Source organism: Sebastes umbrosus, chromosome 9 (assembly GCF_015220745.1).
Source record: "Sebastes umbrosus isolate fSebUmb1 chromosome 9, fSebUmb1.pri, whole genome shotgun sequence".
Lineage (NCBI taxonomy): Eukaryota > Metazoa > Chordata > Actinopteri > Perciformes > Sebastidae > Sebastes > Sebastes umbrosus.
Window position 1 is genome coordinate 12627605 of NC_051277.1, and position 25498 is coordinate 12653102.

Below are 25498 nucleotides of genomic sequence, written 5' to 3' on the forward strand. Positions count from 1 at the left end.
GTTTTACTTCTTCAATTGGTCTGAAATGTAACCAGAGAAGAGCGTATAGCATATAGTTAAATAACATTTGCCTTTTTATTCACTGATTTCCAGTAAATAAGTATGGAATTTGGCATCAGTTGCATAAAAATAGACCTAGTCTTTGTCTTAAACATATCTTTGTCAGACTTGCTATAGACACTTAAATTTACCTGTTGCATAAAGCTTCCCCATGAGTGAATAAAGTGAAACTGACGCCTGTTGCGCAATGCATTACGGGTGAAATAACACACTTCATAGGAGAGAAAAAAAATGGCAGATGCAACAACAACAGTGACACCATAAGTATGGGAGAAGATAACAGAAAAGGTAAACAGCATAAATCCAACGGTTGTTAGAACTGTTAAAGATGTTCAGAAACAATTCAAGAATATGGTACAAGAATCCCAAAAAGTAATGGACAAACAGTTGAAATAGTTTGGCAACTGATCTCCTCACTGATTGTTGCCATAGCAACAAAGCTCTGACCTCAAGCTTAGCCAATTAATAGACTAGTCTAACCTGACAGTCTAAGGCCAAAACTAGCCTTAAACTAAGTTTATGCAACTGGTTCTAGTCATATAAAAAAAATGGAGACAAAGTTCTGAGACAGATATTTACATGTTTGTGTTCATCACTAATATATCTAGATTCATCTGTAAAGCAAGCCTATATTTTCAGTTATTTTGATGAGAAATTCAAAAGTCGAACTCTTCAAATACACATGAGATTCATGAAGTCAAAAATTGCTGCTGTAAAATATGTGTAGGCGTCATGAGATCTGTAAAGTGGAGGGAATGACGGATGATGTAAACGTGTCGAAACACGAGAGCAATTAGTCGAGGTCCTGAAATGTCACAGGATGTCTAAGAATCATGACATCAACCCGTTTCAAAGATAACAGCCAAAGGTTCTTTGGAAACTGTGGGAACTGTAGCAACCGTTTTTTTAAACACATACCTGTATGTAAAACAGCAGTCTAATAAAATCTGGTTGTTTTTAATGTCACTGATGGCACCATGACATGAAACAAGCAGAGTCCTGTTTTTGTTTTTTATTTAATAAGCTGGTTCATAAATTATCGCACATAAAAGATTCTTTTTTTCAATAGTTACAAAGTGGATAGCAATTTCAGTTAGCGCCTGGAAAAAATAAAACAAATTAGAAGATTGACAGTGGGGGGATTTTGATCTTGACAAATCAGGAGTTCACACAGTGGAGGAGAGAAGAGGGAGCCAACAGGGGGGGTTTTCAACATCCAACCACTGTCGAATTATATTCCCGTTACACAGACGGTTGTCGTCTATGCTCAGACTAGCAGCGAACAAAACGGTGACATGCGTTTCGTATTTCATGCCGAAAAAACAACAGAATGCTTGTTTCTGTTCTCCAGTGTATTAAAAAGTCTTAAAATAAAACTGAGGGAGTGAGGAGAGGAATAAATTATAAAATAATAATAATAATAAAAAAAGACAGCACTAGCTACATGTGAGGCTCACGAAATCGAACTAAAGACGTGTTGAAGTGGCATCTTCTTGGCTCGATTGTCCCCTTCTTTTCTCAGCAGCGAAGGGTTTGACGAGAGGCTAAACGGGGGGGGTTAGACAGTGGTTAAGAGGCAGCGAGGAGATGCTGGAGGAGCTCTTTCAATAATTCATTTTGAAAATCCCAGTTCTTCATTTATTTATTTCTGTAACTCTTTATTCTTTTCTACAACTATCACCCTCCTCCACTTCTGATGGTCATATCCCGGCTGACCAATGAGCTCGGAGGGTGGATTTGTTTAATAAGAGTGTTTGGAGGTAACCCATCTCCCTAAAACTGGTCTGAAGGAGCGATGGGTGTCCGTCGTTTCTAACGCTAGTTTTCACTCTACGAGGCCGAAATCCTTTTCTCTCCATGGTTTTCGGATTCTAGCGGCCAAAGTTTCTCTCTGTGTGATTGGAGCCTACTTGGACATTTGCTGCTGAATGTGCTGCAGGAACTCATGGTAGGATGAAGCCGACTCGCACCGATCCTCCACCAGGTACTGGAAGATGGTAGCTTTAGCCGAGGCGTCATCCCTTCAGGAGAATAAGACGAGAAGGTAAGAGGGATATACCTAGCAGCACTGAAGTTTGTAATTTTGGATTCCATGTAAGGCTGGGTATCATTGAACATTTTACATATATTACAGTTTTACCCAATTGTTTAAACACAAACACTGGTAATTGAGACACAATGACCTCAACCTGCAACTCATGTACCAGCCCCCTGAACCAATTCTGCTAAAATACAAGCACATTTACTGATTTACACCCAGATTGCAGTTCGAAACTACACTTTTTCCAAAACACTACACACAATTCTCTACATGCATTTCTCATCTGTCACAGTGATGCAAACATCCTCAGTCCGTTTGCACTGACATCAGCCCTCCTTCTCCTCCACCACAACAACAGCAGCAACACTGTGGTGTAAACTTGTGGTGGAGCAACAATGCAGTGCCACAAAGGAGGAGAGAGAGGAAACAGAAACAATGTGTTCCCTGTGAACCGCTGTCAATCAATGACCTCACTGGAGTGCTCATTATGTGTTTACACTGGAAATATTTTTGTGTCAACCTCAGACCGATCTCTATTGGGAGCATGATTGCAGTTAAACACAAAACTGGTCACACCCTGTTTCTGTGTGGTGCCAGTCGAGAGCAGATCGCTGGAAATGTGAACATGTTTTTCAGAAAGCTGACAACATCTACGGAGCTGTCAGCTTTTTCTTTTAAACAGATTAACTATTGGACACTGCAACCTATTAGTTTCATACAGATTAATCTGTTGGTCGACATAAACCGCAAACTATAACTGCAACGCCTCCAGTTCGATTCCAGCCGGGAACCTTAGTTGCATGTTTATCGCTCCCTCTCTACTTCATTTCCCGTCACCACACCCTCAAAATAAATTAAATCTGTTGCCTAGTTTTTGATTAATAGTTTACACTAAAATGACATAAAAATAGCGAAACATGTCACAGTTCCTCAGAGACAAGATGCATCAGCTCATGTCCGTGCGGAAAACAGAACCAAGGCTTAAAGCCTTTCTGCCCAAGAGACACCACTAGAGGCTGGCCATGACCTCTGACCTCATTTTGACTGTTTGCAAAAATATATATATATATTGTTTCATATTTGTGTAACTTGGCATGGTGACCTGCAGGGCTGCCACCTTAGTCGATTAGTCGACTAATTGGTCGTTTTGGTCTTAGTCGACAAAGATTTCTTTAGTCAATTAGTCATTTTTTATGCTTTTTTCATGCCGAATTACTAAATCCAAAAACCTTGAGAGCACATCTCTGGTAAACACAAGATTTAAAGTGGTGCTTTTGTGTGATTCTTTGTGGAGAAACTCAGTTCTACAGATAAAATTAACTAACAGATTAGTCAACAAAATCATATAAGTGTTATTCAACTAAGATTTTCTTTAGTTAGAGACCTGACCGCCATTCAGTGTAAAACATTTTGGGAGGAGTTGAGAACAAAGTGAGCATTGTTTGGCTGCTTCAGAGCTCTAAAAAGAAACAAACAACAAACAACAACCTGAAGGTTTTTCATGTTTCCCCATCCACATCTCAGCCCCTTACTTTGAAGATAAACTTTAGTAATCCCACACAAGGATTACAGCAGCAGAAATAAAGGCTATGAATAAAAAAAATTAAGGGTGCTCCAATCGATCGGCCACTGATCGATATCGGCCGATATTCATTCTAAATAGTTTGATCGGTGTCTCCGTAAAGGTCGATCAGATGATGCAAAACATGAGACAATTTCTCTACACTCCGCTAAAAAGGCTTCACCATGTTGTGAGTTGTGTCTCTAATGCTACGAGCGATACAGCAACAGGCTACAAGTCATTTTCAAATGAAGTCGGGGACATGAAGCTGACGTCCGACACTGCATGACGGGCGTGATTGCGCTACAAATAAAGTTGAGCTGGTCTCAACCTTTTTTAAGCGCTCCAATGATGTGAAAGCATCAAACAATCATATGTTTTTGTTTCACCCTGTTCCATTCCGTCTAAAAGAAAAACGGCCCTTCAGGAGAAAAAGACGAGAGGGTAAGAGGTATATAAGTAGCAGCACTGAAGTTTGTAATTTTCAGTGCCATTTAACGTCAAAACTACGTTAACAAGCGCTTGAGCAACACTTCAACGGCAACTCGCCAACAAAATGTAGCTGGCCCGCTTGGCCGTTTTGTTGCTTTTGTCGCTTGTAGTGTGAACGTAGCTGAAGTGGAATATGAGGCACATGTTGCCTGCCAATAAATAATCAGTTGTCAATTCATGATACTTTTTCTTCTCTTAAATTGTATTACTTAATATACAGTGTTGTTAAGAATAGTTAAATAAATAGATACGATAAATACAGTATAATATAATAAATACAGGCTTCAAATAGACCCTGTATTCATATTGGCTAATACAGCTTCCAGCGATCAGTGATTGGTCCCAAAAAACTGATCAGAGCACCCTTAAAAGAAAGTGTCGCACTACTGTGCCTCTTGAAGCTAATGTTTGGTAATGTTGGTGGAAGAGGAAGTGAAACTTATTTAGTTGTTACGGTATTTTGAGGTCAACTGTCAAAAGATTTTACATCATTTTAAAACGTGAGAGACAAACAAAAGAAGAAGAAACAGCCTCTCAGACTTTCTAAAATCTGGATGTTAGAAGATGTGTGAGTTTAAGTCAGATGTTAATCCAGATGTGTGGCAGCGCTTACTTGACGACGTGTATCGTGGAGCAGAACGCTCTGTTGTCCTGCAGCCAGTCGAGGAACGCTCGCACTCTCTCAGACAGAAGAGTCTCCAGCTCAGGAATGTGACTCTGGGGTTCATAGAGAGAAAGAGAGGAGAACATCAACAGCATTGTTTTCACTGCCGTGCATCTCAGATTGGAAACAGATAACGTGGTTTCACGTGGTCATCTCGGCTACACAACGTGGTCAACAGAAATATGCCTGTGGTTTAAAATGTGGTGTTCGTAGGTGGCATCGACCCCTTTCTAGAAAAATACAATAAGCAGCATAAACAAGTGCTGACGGTCGCTGTTAGTTCTGGATGTCACCATCACACCCACAGTGTGGTAATGACAGAGCTTTCCAGGTCTAGCAGCGCAGTTTGTTAAAAAAGCTACGACAGCAAATCTGTTTTGCTGCATGAGTTGTTTTCTTTTTTGAGAGAAACGCAGTGTTCTTTTATTGTGGAGCAAATCTGTGACTCATGTTCAGGGCAAATGTGTGCAATGTTGCGTTACATCACTCATGCAGCAACTGGGCGGTGGTGGTGTGCAAAACAATACCACCATTTCCCCTAATCATAGTTATTTTCTGTCATATCCTGACATGTTTGGATGTTGGTGAACTCTCCTCTTCAATATAAATGCATCATTTTTCACTTACTTTTTAAATGATGGACATCTTATTTGAAATGACGGCTACTTGTATACAGTTACAGTCTTACTGACCATGTTGGGGGGTATTGAAGCGTAGTTGGGGCAGCCCAGAACATCTCGGATGAAGATCTCGTTGCAGCTTTTGCCGATCCACAGATAAAACACCTGCACAGACAGAAACAGAGTCAATACAGAGTATCTAATCGTCCTGACAGATTAAAGCTCCTGAAAGCTTTGTTTCAAGTATTCTCGATAATATATTTTGGGCTCAATTAATAGTTGACAACTAATCGATCATCACAGCTCTATAATATATTACTATATTTGTGACTAAATAAGCAGCAATAAAAGATTAAAGGCCCAGAAAAAACATCTTCAGGTCTGTTTCTTACAAGTTAAACATTCAATAACTCTGATTGGTGGACGGAAATATATGCAGGATGTATCGCTCATAGTAAGAAGGTGATTGAGAAAGTAGGTTACCAGAGCATTTGAGAAGCTCAATCAATAGTTTTAAAAGGAATAGCTCACCCATAAAATGACTATGAATCAATCAATTACTCACCACGTGTTACCTTGAATTCTTGAAGAAAACTTTGATTTTTCTCTCATGCCTCCACCGTGAACAAAGAATCAAAAAATAGAGAATAGTCTTGATGAATTACGTTTAACAGCAAAATTATATCAAAACATCCATTTACAAACTCTCAAACAACTCACGCAGTATAATCCTTTATTTATCCAGTCGTATACTCACTACTTCCCAAATACATGCATCTTTGCTAAAACCTTACTATTTAAAACACTTCAATGCATGTGTTTGGGAAGTAGTGAGCACACAACTGGATAAATGAGACTTGGATTATTCTGCATGAGTTATGCGAGAGTTTGGATGTTTTGATATAGTTTTGCTGCTGTTAAACGCGGCCCCCCATTTACTTTAGTTCATCAGGACTCTTCTCTGTTTTTTGGATTCACCGTGGAGGCATGAGAGAAAAACTAAGTTTCCTTCAATAACACAAGGTAACACAGGGCAAGTCACTGATTGGTACAAATGGTAATTGTGTGGGTGAAGTATTCCTTTAATACCTAATTTCTTTCTTTTTTTTTTTTTTACATATTTCAACAACTGGCCTGGGAAAAACTGCTCATAAGTGATGTTTTTTTCACTGATATTCAATGTCTTTATATGAATGATTCAGTTTCCTCTCTGTACTTTATTTTGTAGGGGTTGAAAGTCCACTTAAATTGAATCATGTGACACTAAAACTCAATGAAAACTGGCCTGAAATGATTCCAGGAGTTTACGATGATCTACACTTGTTAAAGAAAACAAAACAACTAGACAGATTTGTGGCAAAAGAAGAGCAAAAATAAAAAGTGAGGAGAAATAAACATCATCTCTGACATTCTGAGGAAAACCAGAGCCACATCGCTCCAGAGTGTTATAAATAAAAAATAATACTGAAAGCTTACGTTTCCACAGTCCATGAGGAAAGCTCCATCTCTGCTCACATTGTCACCAGACAGGTGGAGTAGATGAGGCTGGGGAACCACTGTGTCGTTCAGATGGAGCGCCCTCTGCAGGTGTAACACAAATAGTGCAACGGATTAGTTAGTGACACTCAAGTTTGTTCCATTTATTTTTGTTTTATTTTCATATAAAAGTCACTTTGTTCACAAGTACAGTGAGAGTTGTTACTTGTTTTACAATCCACACTCACAGCTCCAAAGGCCTAAAAGATAATAGTTTAAGTAAATTTGTCATTTGAAAATAAGTTTTCAATTTATTTAAATAATAAATCACCACTAATAATATAAGTATCCAACGTTACCAGACATGTTATTAAGAAGTTTTTCACTCCCGCACTTTACATTAATATTGCTCAGTCTTGTCCGTGTCCTACCTGGTCAGACATGTTGTCCAGCCGGTAAAGGTCAGGATGAACCATTCGCATCAGCTGCTGCAGCGGCTGCGTCTTGAACTCGCACATGGCGAAGACCCGCTCGTCCAGCCGCGTGCTGGTGCCCGTCCGCAAGGCTTTCTGAAAAGAAATACTTATCATTTTAATATGTGTGTTAATCTTTAATCCTTTTTTTCATTTATTTGTATTTTGCCATTTCCCTTTTTTCAGCCTGATGTTGCTTCATAGTCAGGAGCTGCCCGGTACAACACAGGTTTCTATCATTTACTGATACTGAAGGTTATAACTGTCAGACAACATGGAGTTCACCTCTCATTTGATTTTCTCATCAGTCATTGGATTCAAACAAACATCTGCTAAAGACATAGTTTTCCTTAGATTGCTTAAAGTGATAGTTTGGATTTCTTGAAGTGGGGTTGTATGAGGTACTTATCCATAGTCAGGTTTTAGGAGGCTAAAACACATTTTACAGCAGTACATTGCTTTGCTCCCATGCTGGTACTCCTGCGCCGACCACCATCTACTGTAGATAATACACTGAATATTGACCCCATACAACCCCACTTCAAAACATACAAACTATCCCTTTAAGCACTTAGAAACACTAATTGAATATCATTACACTGTAATGAAGGTGGATTAAACAGTGAAGGTAAGTAAGTAGTTCTGATGACTCGGAATTGTTGCCCATCTGTAATTTTACCTTAATCATGACAAAGTGTTTAATAAGTAGGAACTGTGTTTTAAATGTTCAGGGTGTACACTGTTGTGGTTAGACTTATAGTCTCAGATGACGCCAAGTGTGTGAGAGTGTGTCTGAAAGTGGACACACCCTGGATGGATGAATGAACACGTCCTGGATGGATTAATACAGTCATTGAACATACAGGGAGTCTGTATGAGTGTAAACTCAGATTTTATTGTGTGTGTAGAGGGAGGGGTAGTGATGATGTAAACACTGATGTAGAGGTGGATTATTGGGTGTTCATATTGAATGTGTGACTGTGGCTCTGTGGTTGGTTTTAGTCGTATATGTGTCTAAATCTTATAAGACGTGTGTATGTGCCGACAGCCACACCTGTTTGAGCAGAGCGAGGATGTAAATGGGGAAGAGGCGCATGGACGAAGGGACGACGAGGCCGGACTGCTGCAGGTTGGACACGTTGCTCTTGTAGGCACTCGCCAGATCCACCACCGCATTCGTCAGCGCATCACGAGCATCTGACAGGCTGGACGTTATCGACCGGTCGATGGCTGAAATGTGGAGATTCACAAATAATAGTACATGTTAGTACATTTCTGAAAAGGCTGCATCTTGGGTTGAGGACAAACTATTTAATTTTATACAAATTTAAGCTACAAGTACATACATTTTTCTACTTTACTGATTCTCTATCATTTCCATTTTTTTTTCCCTCTAGTGACCTCACACTACCTCATGACATCACAACATGGACAAAAACGTTAAAGCAACGTATTTAAAAAGATTGTGACAGCTGAGTGTTTATGCAACGGACTCACCCATATCGGCTAGCAGACAAGTGATGGCCTGAACATCAGCTCCGGCGTACACGTCACTCAGTTGGTTGACCACCGGTAGACACAGAGTATGGACCCGGATTCGCCTTTTTCCTACCAGGATAGACGGATGAATAATCAGAGACAGTAATACTATTTGTATTTAGCATCATGGTTTAACTTAAAAGTATTTGTGTACCTTTACTGGAGGTGTAGAGCAGAGCAGCCTGGAAGCAGGCCAGAGACGAGTCTGCCAGAGAGTCTTCAATAGACATCTGGACAGCGAAGGCAGAGTCCGGGTTCACATTGGCCAGGGACAGCAGGTCAGTGGAGCGCACAAAGAAGTTACCGTGGAACGTGTGGATGGATAAACCTAAAGGGGAAGCAGAGGATGAAGGCAGGGACACAAACAATGTAGAGAAAGACACTTGAAAACAGAGTTTCTGTTTCCCGGTTACCTTTAGTGCATCGTATTCTCATGACCGCCTCAAAGCCGATCTTCCTGGTGAGGTAGCGCTCCAGATCTTTCTGGAACTTCTCTAGCTGAGCCGGGTTGTGAACGTAATGGAAGGAGGGGTAGTAAAAGATGCTGCCCGCTGAATACTTGGAGATACATGCTGAAGAAGAGGAGAAGTTTTAATTAAATGACTTCTTATTAAGAGTGATAGAAATGTCCCTTGTGGTTTCTCATACCTTTTCGGTCATGCTCTCTTCAAAGCCACCAGACTCAATTGACAAAAACCTCACCCCACAGACCACGAAAGTTGCTACCACAGCCTCGATGGGTTAGTTTGTTTCTGTTATTGTGTGACTTCTGTGAAACCAAACTAACCCTTTTAAAAAGTCACACAACAACACAAACAAACTAATCGATCGAGGCAGCGGTAGAACAGCGACTCCCATGTTCTGCGATGGTAAAATTATTGTTTTTGGCAATGGAGTCTGGTGGCTTTGAAGAGAGTGATATAATGGCTTCAGTTCCCCATTGGAAAAGGCTGTTTGACGGCAAGGTAAAGCGGCGAAAATATTCTAAATATAGCGTACACTTAAACTGATATTTTTTTAGGTGTCTAAAATGTATTTTCTTTCTGCCCCTGTCCACAGCAGTACATTGCTTTGCTATCGTGCTGGTACTCCTGTCTGTTTCTCCAAACTGGGGGCGTGACGATCGCCATCTACTGTAGGTAATACACTGACTATGGATCAGTTTCTAGCTTGCTCAAAGCATTGCAATTATGACCCATAACTAGTGACCAACAATGGATAAGAGTATAAAGCTGCAGGTGTGCTTTAAAAAAATTCAACAGATGTTTTAATGCTTTTTGTGCCATGGTTCTGGGTCTCAATTAGAACCAATTGTTATGACTGTGAATAAAAACTGACTGCAGCTGTGTGAAGGAGCAAGCTACCAACTTTTCATATCCACCTCAAAAATACTCAAAACATAGATTTGTGATGCAAACACAAAGTGACAAGAGGAAATTTTGACCCAGTAAACCATCCAACCGTTGTTGAGATATTTCACTCTGAATCAAAGTTTTGGGTCAGCAGATAAACAAACTTTCAACAGCCCTGTTGCGCGATGTTCTTACCTAGCGAGGCAAGGTCACTGTACTGGGAGCTGAGCAGGAAGAGATCCACCCCAATCTGTTGTCCTGAACAGTCCAGTGCGAGTTTCTTATAGAAGTCAGTGGCTGGGCCGAGGTGCTGAACTCCCTGGAAAAAGATACAGGCTCATTATAAAAAGAACTCCTCTTGTTCTGCTCTGTAGATGAAGAAATCACCAACAACAGCTTTAGGGAGTTTTTCTCTTAAAGCCTCCTGTGCTATTAGATACACTTGTGTCCACTAAATAATGTATAATATGGAAAGGAGTATATTTTCTTTTATTTCCATTTCTTTTCAGCTCAAAATCCTCCTGAAAGCACAGAAGTCAAAGAACAGAAAATCACTTTCCCTGAAAAAAGAAAGCACATCTGTTCTTAGTTCAAATCGCTCTAGCTTCTTGGCAGTTTATTCAGATCAAACATAAAACACAGATGATGAAGATCAATAAATCACAATCCTGGGATGACAAAAACAGACTTTAGCTCAGCATGATCCTCCATGAGTGCTCTGTCTCTCTCTTGACTAAAACGTGAGATCCAATTATGACATTGTGGCTGGAAATAAAAGTGAGTTGTGGCAGGAATATAAATATAACAGCAGCACTGAGAACGCCAGGACAATAAGTATGAATCCACACAGTTGGGAGAGAGGAAGAGTCATTCCTCTTGCTATATTTCATCTGTCATATGGTTTGGTTTTGGCTTCAAAAATCACAGGAAATACAGCACCACCATTATTTAGAGGTTGCGTTCTATTCGAAAAATGAAAATCTAAAAACATGCCGGATAGCAGAAATTTAAACTTTGTCATCAGTACATCAAAAAATAACTTTTTTATAACTGAAGTGCTCACAAAACAGTAAAACATCCGCCGCCTCATTCGTACCTTGGTGCTCGAGCGCTGGTTGGGGTCTTCTCTCGACTGCAGCGACCCGGCGCCTATTGTCGGCAGCTGTGTCTGGAACACCGTGACGCGGCCCCCGGTGGGCGACATGAGCTTGAAGGCGGCTTGTAAAGCCGGGCCTAGGGCGCTGTGGGTCTCCCTGCTCTGGCTGAACATGCCCGGCAGTGACGTCAGCAGGTCCTTCACCAGCTGGAGGAGGGAAGGGAAGGAGGAAGAAATAATATTGAGAGAGAGGAAGTAATGAGAATAATGAAGGAATGGGAAGAAAAGAGTGTGATTATAAAAAGTGTTATTGTAGCCATTTATGTGCACAAAAAACAAAGAGTGTACCTCCTTGCTTTCCTTCAGGTTCACCATTAGACTGTCATGAGACGGTATGAAGACATCTGGAAAAAACAAAACAGACATTTGGATCACAGCAAAAAGATTTATGCAGATTTTCACAAGACCAGCAGCATTACAGTGGTGCAAATTAGATTTTTTTGTATTACCTCCGCCAAGGAGGTTATGTTATCGGTTTGCTGGTTTGTTTGTTTGTCATTACGATTACGGAAAAAGTACTGGCCCGATTTTCATGAAACTTGGTGGAAAGGTGTAGCACGGGCCTGTATATCAACATTTTCTAAATGTTTACACAAAAGAAGCTTATTCAGCTGATTTGGGTGGAGCTGAGCAATGTGAATAAATGTTACTAATAATATAAAATATGAGTAGCTCTCAACCACTTTAATTTTATCAAAGTCAGAGGAAAAAGGGTTGGAGACCCCTGCTATACATTATATCAAAGATGTGGATGGTGTCTTACATTAAATTAAACACATCATTAGTTAATTAAAGAAATCATAAGGTGAGGGATAAATCATGAACATTTGTAATTCATCCTTTATGTAACTTAGTGAGCAATAAAAAATGAGAATGATGTAAAAAATCATTCCCTCTAATATTGCAGATCATATCGCAATATCAGTCAAAAATAATTGCAATTACATATTTTTAAAAAAAATCATTCAGCCTTAGTTAAAAAACTAAATTCCTTTCCTGAGTATCCAATCTAAAGTCTGATTTCAGTGAGCAGACGTACCATCGATGTCCGAAACAACCAGCATCTGTGGCTGGGAGAGTCCCTCCTGGAGGTTGTAGAAGTGGATGGTGTTGTCGAAGGTGAGGAAGCCCACCCTGGTGCGCGTATCCCCGGGCAACCTGAAGCACACAACAACCCTGTTAGAACTGGTTTAGGTGGAAAACTTTTCCAGAGAATCATAAATCTGCTTATTTTCAAGAAATCATACAAAAAATACAAAAAGAAGTTTCAAATGGTTAACACATTCATTGTATTGATTATCAACAGCACTCACTTATCCAGATTGTCTATAAGTGATTCACAGAAGTACTTCAGGTAGCCCGCTTCCACAGCGTTGTGTGAAACATCGAGGACAAACAGGTAGGCCGCTGGCTGAGGAGGCCGCAACTGAACACACAAGAGGTAGAACAAACACACATGATTAGTGGGGATGGATGTGAAAATATATGTAATATTATGTCTAATTTATAGTCTGTAAGAGTTCATTATTATTCCAGTCACTCGCTTTTTCTTTTCTCTGTTAAATTAAAGTTTATACAGTGGAAATACCCTCGCCTCCAACTGTTGTAGCACTAAGACAAGACTGCCCTCTAGTGGACAAACAATCACACTAAATGAACATTCATGACTCCACAAGAACAGCCAAAACTTTTGGGACAGAGGAGACAGCTAGTGACAGCCTCCATTACTACAACTGGCTTACCATGTAGTCTGAGGAGGCGATGAACTCCACGGTGGCGTTTTGGACCTCTGGTCTCTTATGGGGCTCGCCATACGACCTGGTGACTGGGTTGTACATAAACTCATCTGGAACTGAACAAGAAAGAAAAAAAGAGAGCAGGTTTGACATCTGCAAAACAATGTGGGACACAAAATGATGAAATAATGATGATTATAAGACTTCTCATGATTGCACTCATACCATCATTGACCCGGTAACAGAGGTTGCACTTCCACCTGCGCTGGTCCAGGAAGGTCACAAACGGGTTGATGTAGGTGCGACAGGAGCGACAGCGCACTATCGTGTTCGACGTGATCACCGGTAACTGCTGCAGAGAGACGAAGAAAAAAAAGGGGGTAAAAATGTAGTAAATACTGAGAGCAAGTACATTTGTGTCTTGTGAGCTGAATATTTTAGATTTTTGTGCTTCTTTTGAAGTTAAGTCTCAACCGTGACCTTTTCAAAACATTCCTCTATTCATTCCTTGGCAGATGCCTGAAGAGAAGCTTTGTTTCTGTTGAATCTTTGGGACTGTAGTCTTTGTTTTCTGTCTCCATCTCTTACGTTTCTATGACTGTATTCTCAAGGACTTCTCCTGCTCATGTAGCGCCTGAGAATTTTCAAAATGTTTTTCCTCACAATATAGGCCATTTATTCTTCAGTATACAACTAACACTGTATTCTTGTTACACAAATTATTTCATCCGCAAGAAAAAAACAAAACTTGACCGTCAGGTTGTCTAGCACTGATTATGAAGTGGTTGTAAACAAAGCACATTTGTTTTGGAACAAAGCATACTCACAGATGTTTTTGTTTTTAATAAATAATCAGTGGTGTCAGGATTTAGAGGTGCATGGTGGAACTGTAGAGGAGAATGAATATCTGTTTTATAATTAAAGCAAATTATGACAAGCGCAGAGTTGTGTAGTGTGAAATTGGCAAGCGGTGTAGTGTTAAGTGAGTGGGAAACCTGCATCCACGGTGTTACAGTCATCTACTATGAAAGCAGTAGCAACTGGCTCTGAGCGTGCACTGTAACTGACACCAAAAAAATCCATAAGTCCATCGTGGATGCACTTGGGCAGTTTCAAGGTTGTGAATATGTTTTACTGTGTGAATATAATCAAGGCAAAATCATATTTTCAGTGAGTCCCTTGTATATGGACTTACAATATACTTGACCCCTCTCACAACTTTATTCCAGCCATCATTGCTGCTTGAGCGGTCAAAGTTTCCAGTCGGCTGGTGTTAACTTCCTACTTTTTTCTCACGTGTCATCAGTGCATCCCTGCTCTCTGTCACTTCATACCTTCTGACACCACATCAACTAACACCCCTATAAATACACTCAGCTATCTTACTGCACCTCATCATCAATCTCCTCCACCTGCCCGTCCTGCTGTCACTGCAGCTGCTCGTCACAAAGAACAGACTCATAACCGGTTCAGTATGTGACGGGCGGACAAAGACGGCTAAGTTTTACATAATATAAGGAATGTATTCTTCCCCCAGTCTTCAGTTAGACTGCCGTGTGGAGGTGTCCCTCTTTCAGGGAAAATCCTTTTCTGCACTGTCCCACTGGATATTCCACTGTATACGTTGTGTTTTTGGGGGGTTTTAGACATCAAATCATACCTGTAAGTCTCTGAAGGGGTGGAGGAGGAGTCCCAGAGGGAGTCTAGCCTTGTTGAGTAAAGCCTGGGTCTGGGGGATGCTGGTCAGGGTACACCTGAATGTCCTGATCAGCAGGACAAACACAAGGAGACAAAAAGCGTATTAGATAACACAGTCTAGACCAGGACAGAGTGAATTTCAGTGTGTGTGAGAAAGGGATAATTCAAAACAAGTCTTTCAAATTACAGTGATATGAAATATGAACAAAAATAGTACGCAATTTTAAACAGCAATGTTTATAAGCCAATAGTACCCCCCACCCCCTTCACTTTACTTACTGTGGATTACAGTTGACCTTCTTGAGGTCGGGGCTTAGGTTCGGTTCGGGGGCTTCAAGGGGTCTGGGAGGCAGCAGGCTCCTCTCCATCAGCAGGTTGATCGGCCTCAGGGCCTCCACCTCCAGCTCTGGCACCCCGCTCAGCCCCCCCAGGGCCGCAGACAGCTGGGACATGTTTGGGAATGGCTGCAGAGGAGGGAGAGAGAGAGAGACATAAATTTGTTTTTACTCTTGTGATAAAATCAGGACTAGTGTGTTAATACAACAAGAACACTATAGCTGCTGCAAGAGGAGATGAGACATATTAAACTATAAGCCTAACTTGTATCCAAACTGCAATACAAAGATCAGTGTTGTGGTTAAGTTTCTGTACCAGTTTATCAACAGTTGTTAAAAGACAAAGCTGGCATTATTGCTGCTTGCTGTGGCTGAACATGATGCTATGAGAGCGGTGAGAGTGAACCAGAACAATAAAGTTGTTGTGGGCTGGATAGCAAAACAATGAGCTGAAACTCTCGTTAATGCTCCGTAAAGCCGAGGAGAGCTGCAGATTCAATAGAAGCTAGCTAAGTACTATTTTCTAACGATGGCAGAGATGTGTTATATTTTCAGTTGTAAAGTTGAAAAAGGAGAAATGTTGAGCCTGCAGGATCAGAAAATTTGACAGAAATAGGTGCAGTTTATTTTGAAAAATCGTATCCCAGCCAAATTTCCAGAACCAAACTTGCATTAACAGAAGACATTTTCCAAAACACTGTTTCGACAATTTTACCCCAAAAAAAAGATTGGTTTTGCCACAACATTTATATTGAAGCCTGACGCTGTGTCATCCATCTATCCTTGGAACAGGATATGAGTCAAACATTGACCATCAACCGGTTATTTTTTCTTGCGTTTTACCCGTCGAATGTGTGCAGTTTGCCGACGCTACATAACGTTAGCCAATGTTACTGCCAAGTTACATGATGATTCATGTCAAATGCTGACAGGACATTTAATATGGTTTGGGGAAGTCAACAAAGTACGAGCTGAAAACTGTTAAAAGACTGTTAAAAATGCTTTTCACTTGCAAATAAGAAATAATCACATCAACAGTAATACAAAAACACTTCTCAGTATCGATTTTATTCCAGCTGTGGCCTCACCTGGGAGTACTGCTGGTAGCTTGACTGGCCGTACGGGTCATCAGAGGGGGCGGAGTCACCATGGGAGGCCGGTCCCTGCCCATAGTCCGGCTGCATGCTGGGGTAACCATAGCTACTGTAGGGCGCGGCCTGGTTGGTCATATCGTCGGAGGGCGGCATGGAATCTGGACAAGAGAGATCAGCATTAAAGACATCTGATGTGTGTTTGGAGGACAGGTGGTTTTCAATGTTTTAACCTGATTACGACAGTGTAAAGGTCAGTTGAGCTGCGTAGTGCATTTTGGAAATATGATATTTATGTGTGTGTGTGTGTGTGAGTGTCCGTCCCATTTTCATCTCAGGCTTTTACATAAATTGAGAAGTGCATCTCATCATCCTTTCACTGCACTTCTCCCATATTACTTGTTGAACGTCATCCAACATGCATATCTCTTGATGCTGAAAGATATTTGGTCATTTGGCTAGATATAATTAGTGATGTTATTGTTTGTATTGTTATGTTCTGTACTGTTTATTTTATTATGTTTTGCTCGCCCCATTTTCCATCAACCTGTTCAACCTGCATCTATGATCATGGCCACACCAAAATGCTACATGATACATTTACTCTCGTCAAACTTAATTAAAGTCTTAGTATATTATGACGGTGCATTAGGGACATCGTACGTAAAAGGAAATAAAATAAAAATACACAGCCAAGGGAGGGGGGATAATATTCTGAGAAAAAAAGCCAGAATTTCCGAGGAAAAACTTGTGGTAAATTTATGAGAAAAAAAAACTTGAACGTTCCTCGAAAGAAAGAAAGAAAATGTTCATCTTTCAAGACATTCGCCTCGCTCAGAGGCCGTCCGTCAGAAAGGACATCGGAAACAGCGATCTTTAGGATTTATCTGATAACGCAAGATAAAACATCTCCCTCAGAGGCCATCTTAACCATCATAACACTACTTTAGGCGCACTTGAAATTCAGATGGCGTCTGGCCTTAGCACAGTTTTACACTCAGCTGCTCACGCTACCAGTGTTTACAACAGTGGCGTCTGTGGTGTGATGAGGTTGAGCCAACCTTGCAAAGTGGAGCAATGTGGTTGCTTGACAAAGAAAAAAGTGTTTTTCTGAGTTTTTATAAAAAAAAATGTAACCTACAATGGCCCTAACACACCGATGTAGCAATATCCTTTAGGAAATGTTGCTCATCATTAACCCTTTTGATACATGGCTACATGTAACGTTACCAAACGTAATGGCAGCGTAATCTACTGTTGTTACTCTCAATAAGAGCAGCAACTTTATGAAATAACAAAGACGACCCTGGTGAGCACTTTTGTAATGTGATATATTTGTGTGTATGCCTATTATTTAAATGAACAGTGAGTTTGTGATCAACACCTACCTGGATAGCTGCCCCCTTCCAGGGAATCATAGCTGTTGGGCACCGGAGAGGCACTGCCAGTACTGGAGGACGACGTGTCACCACCTGAGACACGCAGAGACAGAAAGAGTTATTAAAAACTGAAATAAAAGGCAAAGACTGGTTGGGAGGACTAGAGGAGTAAAGAATTTAATTAATATAGCTAAACAAGGACCCATGGGGATAGCAAAACAAAAAGCACAACAGAACAAAGCAAAACTAAAGAAGCAAAAAACTAAAGTAACACAAAAGAGCAAAAAAAGGTTGAAAGATAAAAAGGGAAGATAAAAAAAGAAAGAAGGCCTGAGAAACAACAACTGAAGAGTCAATAAAAACGAAGAAAGGAGGGTTAAGATGAAAATAATGAAATAAGAGGAGGGAAACAACAAAAGAGGAAACAAAAGGGAATGAAAAGCGGCTCTGTTTTGGTTTGACCATGAGACACGCTGCGTTTGGACTCCCTCAGGCCTCGGAGAGAGAGCGAGATAATACAGCGAAGAAAACATGATGAAAAGATGCACTTAAGTCTTGAACAAGCTGGCGAACAGGCCTCTCAGGACAGAAAACATGGAGTGAGCAGAGGGAAAAATATGGAGGAGAGAAACATGAGAAAAGCGAAAGATTACAAAGATTATGTGATGGCTACAGAATGGCGGTCATTATCATCAACTCTCTCAGTACTTGTTTCTGATTAAGTCTATTTCTTCATTCACACTCTCTCCGCTTCTCTTTCACACACAGACATTAGCCGGGTTTCTATCCATTGCAGCTTCTACCCGGATTTCAAGAAAATCCGCAAAACATAATTGCGAATGAATGCTTGTTTCAATCCACTACCGTTGTGCGATTATTAGGAGTATCGAGATAAGCAGCGATAAGATAACTTAATTAAAAAAGCGCCAGTCGAGCCTCAAACGGTGAAAAACAAAGTAGAAAACTGGATGGAAATATGATATTTCTATTTGTTTCATGTGTTAATGTGAGGAAGGTTACATCAGATCTGTGTGGAGCGATGAGACCATTTTAATTCTATAATCTTTTTTTATTTTATTTTTAAATTGGCTTTGTTTTATGAGGAATTTGCAACCCTGATATTTATAATAACCATAACTGTTTATTTACGAGAAAACTCAACAGGTTACCGTTAACATGCTTTCACTCAACTTGCTTCATCTTTCTTTTAGTTAGTGATTATTAGATTGCCTAACAACCCATAGAGATAAAAGGGGCAAACAAAAATATTTGTGGTGTCTATTAATCTATCAACGGCCTTTATTCAAAACTCAACAGGTCTTGTAGATGGGGCATCATGGTGGCCAATTCAACCCCAAGGTCCTTCCACTCGCTCTCTGTAGTCACACTTCCTATGTGATTCTCTACTGTACCACGAAAAATTATCTAAACAAGATAAGTCTTGCATTATGGTCTATTGCAGCCACTGTTTTTCCTCTCATGTCCAATAATGAATAGGGGTTTCCAGAAGGATTACAAGAGTAGAATATCTGAATGAACCCATTAATCCATGAAGGCCAAAAGGAGGGATCAGCAACAGCAAACCAAGACATGGCAGGCCTCTGGCAGCGAGCTCATTGGACAGGACGGGATCCAATTATCTCTGACTAAATCGAACCAGCAGACTGCTGGATTATCTGCTCTGGAGAAGGAGGAGGAGGAGGACACAGAACAGCTTAGCCTTCTTCCTCCTACTCCTAGATTCTTCAGACACCTCCTCGTCCTCCTCTTTCCGCTGGAGCAAGCCAGGAGTTATGAGAGTAAAACAAATCTGTTCATGGTAAGTGTTGCCTTGCAGCAGACACAGTTTTCCATTTTTCTTCCAAGCCTCAACTGTTGGTTAGTCACAAGCCCACTATGCTTGCCCCAGGCTGTTACCACCACATCTGGTTACTGATAATTAAAGCTCCATTCATACTGTGGCCGACACGTTCCCTTTCTAATCCGTTTCTCACAAGCGAAACTGATCTGATCATCTATAATCAGTGTGAACAGAGGAAAAGGCTGCATCTCTAGAGTCTCTAAATTTTCCTCAGGACCACATACTGTATGTGTTAGAAGATGCAACATGTGCCTGAATGAAGCACTGCCATGACAACAGTTGCGTCTTATGTCGTTCACTTGAGACGACTCATCATTTTCACACTAGTGTCAGGGTGACTCAGCAGGTTTGGAAAAGAGGACACAAGAAGACAAAGAAAGCAAAACAGTGCATGTGAGTTGAATGAGACTACTCTACTTATAACAACAATTTTTCTAGCAAAACTGGGGTCAATTTGATGGTTCCAGCAATATATTACTTTGCTCCTGTGCTGGTACTCCGGTCTGTTTCTCCAAACTGACGGCATGCTGATCGTCATTTACTCTAAATAATACACTGACTATGGATAAGTACCTCATACAACCCCACTTCAGAACAGCTGAACTAAGCCTTAGGAGACACACATTTGTACCAAAAGTTAAATTTCAATTTACATAACCTATCTTTATTTTGTTACCAATTTAGTTTATTTGTTATTCTTGATTAACTTTTTATTCAATGTTTGTAAAGAGGAAGAAAAAATTATATATTGAATCCCCAAAAAAGATTTTGAACTTTTAGTGGTACCATTATCCTAACTAATGATCATATTGCATATTGCAAATGTCCTCACTGCGGGACTAATAAAGGAATATCTTATCTTATCTTAACTTATATTATACTTTTATTTTACATAATTCGGCCGTCCAAATGAATGATTAAAACCAAAATGTGATTAAAAAAAACAAGTAAATTTAGGGTTTTGTTTTCCACATTTGAAGAGTAATGCCTAACAGTGTAACATAAGTTGATTGTTTAAATGTAATTTTGACTGCCATAAAGTGATCACTATGGGGGAAAAAATGCTCTTATTAATATCACAATTTTGATTCAGATATTATCCTGGTATCCAGAAATCCACAACTGGTATTTTGTTGCAGCCTGTTACAGACCGGGCAGGATTGATCATGGGGGGAAAAGCTGAAAGCTAAAACAAGCTTCTCTTTTTATTAAGAGGTGTAAATGAGTGCTCGCTGTGCAGTCATGCTCTCTCTCATGGGGAGCAGGCGAGTCATTAAACATGAACACAGAGAGCCTGCACCTGCTGGCAGGGGAGTGACTATATTTAAAAACCTGTTAACCTCTGGCTGATGACACAGCACCGGGGGGATCGTCGTCAACACCTGAGTGGTATATAACAACACACATATGTATGAGACTGTTTAAGCTCAAGACAGAACAGTGTTATGCGGTTCACATACTTGAGAAGTAAAATAAGATCCTTTTTCCACACACTAGTTATTTTCCTGAACCTTCAAATTGCTAGTTTTGTCAAACCAACAGTCCAAAACCCCAAAATATTCCATTTACAATAATATGAAACCCAAGAAAAGCCGCTAATCCTCACATTTTAGAAGCTATGACCGGGCATTGTGTTTTTTTTTTATAAATATCTTTAAGTATTAATCATTTATCATAATTGTTGTTGATTCAATTCCAAACACCTCACAATAATTAAGTTTCGAGATACAAACAGACCGGAACTTATTGATTATTTTTTTATCACCACAGTTGGATGCTGGTAATTGGAGGTGCACTACAGACGGATGATCATATCCTAAAGACTACTGAGTGAGAGAGAGCTAGACACTGACTGCATGACAATTAAGACCAGCAGAACCTGCCAGAAGCTTTTAAAGATACCGTTAAATGGAGCAACAGAGCAGGGTACACATACAGATTTAAAAATATGATTCAGTGTCAGTACTGATGACCGTTAGGGGGAAAGATGGTGAGCATTGCATGAACTTTGGAAGGCTGTTGAGGGGACAGCAGGACGGAGAGCAGAGGGAAATATCTCATTAGACTACTAGAAAGGGGAAGGTATGGCTGATGAGCTACAAACTGATTAAGCATGTTGGTACGTAGTAGGGATGTCACGATAACCGTTACTTTGGTACCAAGTCGATGCCAAAATTCTGAAAACGTTAACTAGCTGTTGTCCTGCCAATTTCAACACATGAGTTCCCATTGATTTACATTATGATGCATTATCTATTCAGTAAAAATGAGCATTGGGCAAGGGTAAATTATAACGTTATCATGATGTGTTCAAATGTAATCTTGTAATATGTAGTTTTAGTTGAGAAACTTGAATAAATCCAGTTGGTTGAAGGAGATGTTTTCACAGCAATATAAAATAGATAATAGAGGGAATTATAACCTGGTATGGAGAATCGCAGAATTTCACTGGTATTGGTATCGACAACTACATTTCTGGTATCATGACATCCCTAATGCGTAGAGCAGAAGTGAATCAGAAGAGGAGAGCGGTAGTGATCAAAAGGTGACATTAGGGGATGGAAATGCACCAATGGTAAACATGATGGGTGGAATTGCAAAACGTTTCTGGTGTGAATGAGTTTGTGGGGATGGAGAAAGTGCTAATGAATGGGTTATGGGGAGGTAAAGGCTAAAGCAGACCTGCTTCCTCATCCTCCTCCTCATCATCATCCTCATCCTCAGAGCTGGATGACGAGGGGGCAGCGGCTGGGCCTGAGGTGGTGGCAGAGGCAGAGCTAGCTCCACTATTAGCAACATATCCATACTGCATGCCTGTTGGAAGGGGGGAGTGGGAAAGATACATAAGAAAACTGTCAAGACTGGACAGCAGACAGGGCGGCAGAGATCAGGCACTAAACTTCATACCATGTGATGTGTCTGCAAGTATGTGTGTTGAGGCAATTTCTTCCATTCACTGATCAAAGAAGCTGATGGTTTCCCCATTTTGTCAAACTACCTTTAAGGGACAGTTCACACCAAAATCAAAAACACATATTTATCATCTTACCTGTAGTGCTATTCATCAATCTAGATTGTTTTGGGGTGAATTGCAGAGTGTTGGATATATCAACCATAGAGATGTCTCACCACACAGAGGGAAGCGTGCATCTACTCATGGACGAGAGGCTGATAGCTAACCGATACTGCTAGCTCACCTAGCACCACTGAGCTAGCTGACGTTACGGCTCAGCCAAGGAAGACGCCATTAATGTTGACATCTCATGCTGTCACAAGCTTCTCATCCACAAGTTGATGCACACTTCCTCCTGCGCTGCAGTGATACAGTTGGCGGGTATAGTTCGGCAGAAAGAAAATAGTTCCTATATGAAAGTGCTCGCAACAAGGTCTGTGGATTATGTCGAGTAGCCGGGGATAATTTCTGGAAAGAGTCACTGCTGTTTTTCCAAATGTTTTTTTTGGCGCTTTGAGTACCTCAAGCCGAGTGCCATATAGTTCCATTATACTGAAGAGAAGGAAGACATCTCTACGGCCAATATCTCCAACACTCTGCAACTCACACCAAAACAATCTAGATTGATAAATAGCACTACAGGTAAGAGGAAAAAATATGTATAATTTTTTACTTTGGGGTGAACTGTGCCTTTAAGACCAATACTGATGATATCTGCTTACATGCACAAGAAAAGACAAGTTTAAATAGGCCAAAATGTTTTGAATTTTCTGGTTATGAGAGAGAGGGTGAACTTGTTTTACAACAAGCTGGGTTGCTTAACATGTTGCTTCACATGAACTCTATATCCAAAACCACTGAGAAGTTTGATGTTGAAAATATGTTAATAGAGGTATATTATATGTCTATCTTTCTGTAGACATTTAGTTTAGATTAAGGTTATTAAAGGTTGAAAAGTTTAGTAGACGTCTAGTCTTAGGGTAGGCATTGTTTCAATCTGTCAATCTGTGTATATTTATAAAAATAAATCAACAGTTTTACTGTAAACACGGGGGCTGTGCATTGCTTATGTGAAATATTTACAGGTTTTTATGCATTTATAAAATATATAAAGAGGTTTTTAAAATATGGATTTAACTAGGCTATAGGCTTGCAGATGTTGGACTTTATTTCCCTCAAAGTTGTTTTCACAGGTATTCCCAATCTGTGGATTCAGTGTCACCGAATAGCTTTTACCCAGCTAAAATAATTAGACCACTTGATTTAATTACCCACTTGAAATACTTAACAAAGCCTGCCATTAAATACGTGCCTATAAGAGAGGTCTGTCCTTTGCTATTGTATGTACAGTATGTATGTATGTATGTAAAACATGTTGCCTGAGGCCAAAATCACTTTGACAGAGGAAACTGATTTAGGTACACATTTTCTGGCCACAGAGAGTGAAAAATCTGGAGAAATGTTGTAGTTACTGGAACTTAAACACCTCTTAAGATGTCATTTCTCTCTTCTTGGTGAGACTATGCAAAGCTTTAAAGTCAATTGGTTTTTGCAACTCAAATTCTGATTAAATGCAGGTGCAGCTGGTGCAAGAGTCCTAACCTGCTAAGCTGACAGTGGGGACAAAAATGACACGTCACAAACAAAATAAACCAGCAGCTGGCTGGTAAGTGATGAATTCCAACCTGAAACCCTCACATTTGCATAAATACTCACACCTGCACATTTGAAAGTGTGTGTGCCTGGAAACGTACCACACGTGATCTGCTCGCACACACAGCTGTGAACTGTGTGACCCATTCACACACACTGTAAATTTAGAGCAGGATTTCAAACATTCAAACTGTTCATGTAAACACGAGCTCGTGGCAGACTTTGCACCAGAAAAGACAAAAAACAGGCACCAGAGAACAGCAAAAACAAGAGCTTCCTGTAATGGCTTTATGTTCAAACACCAAAGTATAGCAGGTTAGAAAAAGTTAGAAGGACACCTTCTGAAACCAATGCACTGGTGCGTTTCTTCTGCGAGCAGTGAAACAAAAAAACAGGAAACCGATTCATCTTTTTGTGTATGTGTTGTGTCAGAGTCTTTATAAAGACCCTGAATCTTGTTACCTTGGTGGCGGCCCGGCGAGGAATGGACTGAAGTGGAGGGGGTTCCTGAGGGCGGTCGCTCGGCGCCACCACTGCTGTGAATGACCCCACCGTAGGAGTCGTAGCTCAGAGAAGCCTGGTGGCTTTGGTCATAGTGTTGGTGGACTGTGGTTTGGGACGAGCAAAAAAACACAAAGAAGAATAGGTAGGACATTTCTAACAGGAGAATGGAGATCTGCATAAACAAAGATCCAACTGCTGAACAAAGACAGTAGTAACAGCTGTCAAGCAAATATCCATTAAAATTTGACTTTTGAACTGCTGGGAATCCTCTCAACTCTAATCAAGTCAATTTTATTTATGTATCACAAATCACAAATTTGCCTCAGGGGGCTTTACAATCTGTACAGGATACAACACCCTCTGTTTGTCCCAACACAAACAGACAAACTCTACAACTAACTTTCTAGGAATGCTGAATGTTTTTTTGTTTATGTGTGTACCAGTATGTTTAGATGATTTTTTGCACTTATATTGGCTGATACAAACATGGATTTTTGTAGGAGTCTTAGCACAAATGCAGGTGAAAAACAGGTTATGCCTTTTAGCCATGTCTACTGAAGGCAAGTGAGAAAAAAGTAAAAGACTATGACACTTTTGTTCTGTAGGTAATTTGACAGCTATATTAGGCGACACACACCTGGAAAAAACTAACGTGAAAGTGCTAATTCCAAAATCATCCAAGTGTTGGCAGCAAAGTATTCGACTGATACAAATACTGCTTTTTAAAGCTGATACTGACCAATATAGCTAGTATGCATGCTTCTGCAACACCCAAATGCATATAGTGCTCTGGACTAAAAACTAAGGTTTTAAGGAATTTAAGTTTCCAGCCGGCAGCTGATCAGCCGCGGCAT

General features: G+C 40.3%; 1 protein-coding gene across 2 annotated transcripts in view; it reads right to left on the bottom strand.

The window, feature by feature from the left end:
- Nucleotides 1-1057: 1057 nt before the first annotated feature.
- sec24b (SEC24 homolog B, COPII coat complex component) overlaps nucleotides 1058-25498 on the bottom strand; it is a 26429-nt gene continuing 1988 nt past the window's right edge. Inside the window, exons 3-24 of one of the 2 annotated variants that reach the window (XM_037779227.1) lie at nucleotides 24603-24746; nucleotides 22217-22348; nucleotides 17683-17766; nucleotides 16292-16455; nucleotides 15148-15332; nucleotides 14831-14933; nucleotides 13396-13522; nucleotides 13177-13286; nucleotides 12748-12860; nucleotides 12474-12592; nucleotides 11723-11778; nucleotides 11375-11581; nucleotides 10474-10597; nucleotides 9340-9498; nucleotides 9081-9254; nucleotides 8885-8995; nucleotides 8442-8617; nucleotides 7346-7483; nucleotides 6915-7019; nucleotides 5511-5603; nucleotides 4768-4871; nucleotides 1058-2081 (exon numbers count right to left, since the gene is read on the bottom strand). In XM_037779227.1, the coding sequence (XP_037635155.1) occupies nucleotides 1967-2081; nucleotides 4768-4871; nucleotides 5511-5603; nucleotides 6915-7019; nucleotides 7346-7483; nucleotides 8442-8617; nucleotides 8885-8995; nucleotides 9081-9254; nucleotides 9340-9498; nucleotides 10474-10597; nucleotides 11375-11581; nucleotides 11723-11778; nucleotides 12474-12592; nucleotides 12748-12860; nucleotides 13177-13286; nucleotides 13396-13522; nucleotides 14831-14933; nucleotides 15148-15332; nucleotides 16292-16455; nucleotides 17683-17766; nucleotides 22217-22348; nucleotides 24603-24746 (2843 nt within the window). In that variant the 3' untranslated portion in view covers nucleotides 1058-1966. The remainder of the gene's footprint in view (nucleotides 2082-4767; nucleotides 4872-5510; nucleotides 5604-6914; nucleotides 7020-7345; nucleotides 7484-8441; nucleotides 8618-8884; nucleotides 8996-9080; nucleotides 9255-9339; nucleotides 9499-10473; nucleotides 10598-11374; nucleotides 11582-11722; nucleotides 11779-12473; nucleotides 12593-12747; nucleotides 12861-13176; nucleotides 13287-13395; nucleotides 13523-14830; nucleotides 14934-15147; nucleotides 15333-16291; nucleotides 16456-17682; nucleotides 17767-22216; nucleotides 22349-24602; nucleotides 24747-25498) is intronic. The other variant, XM_037779228.1, reaches the window with a different exon arrangement.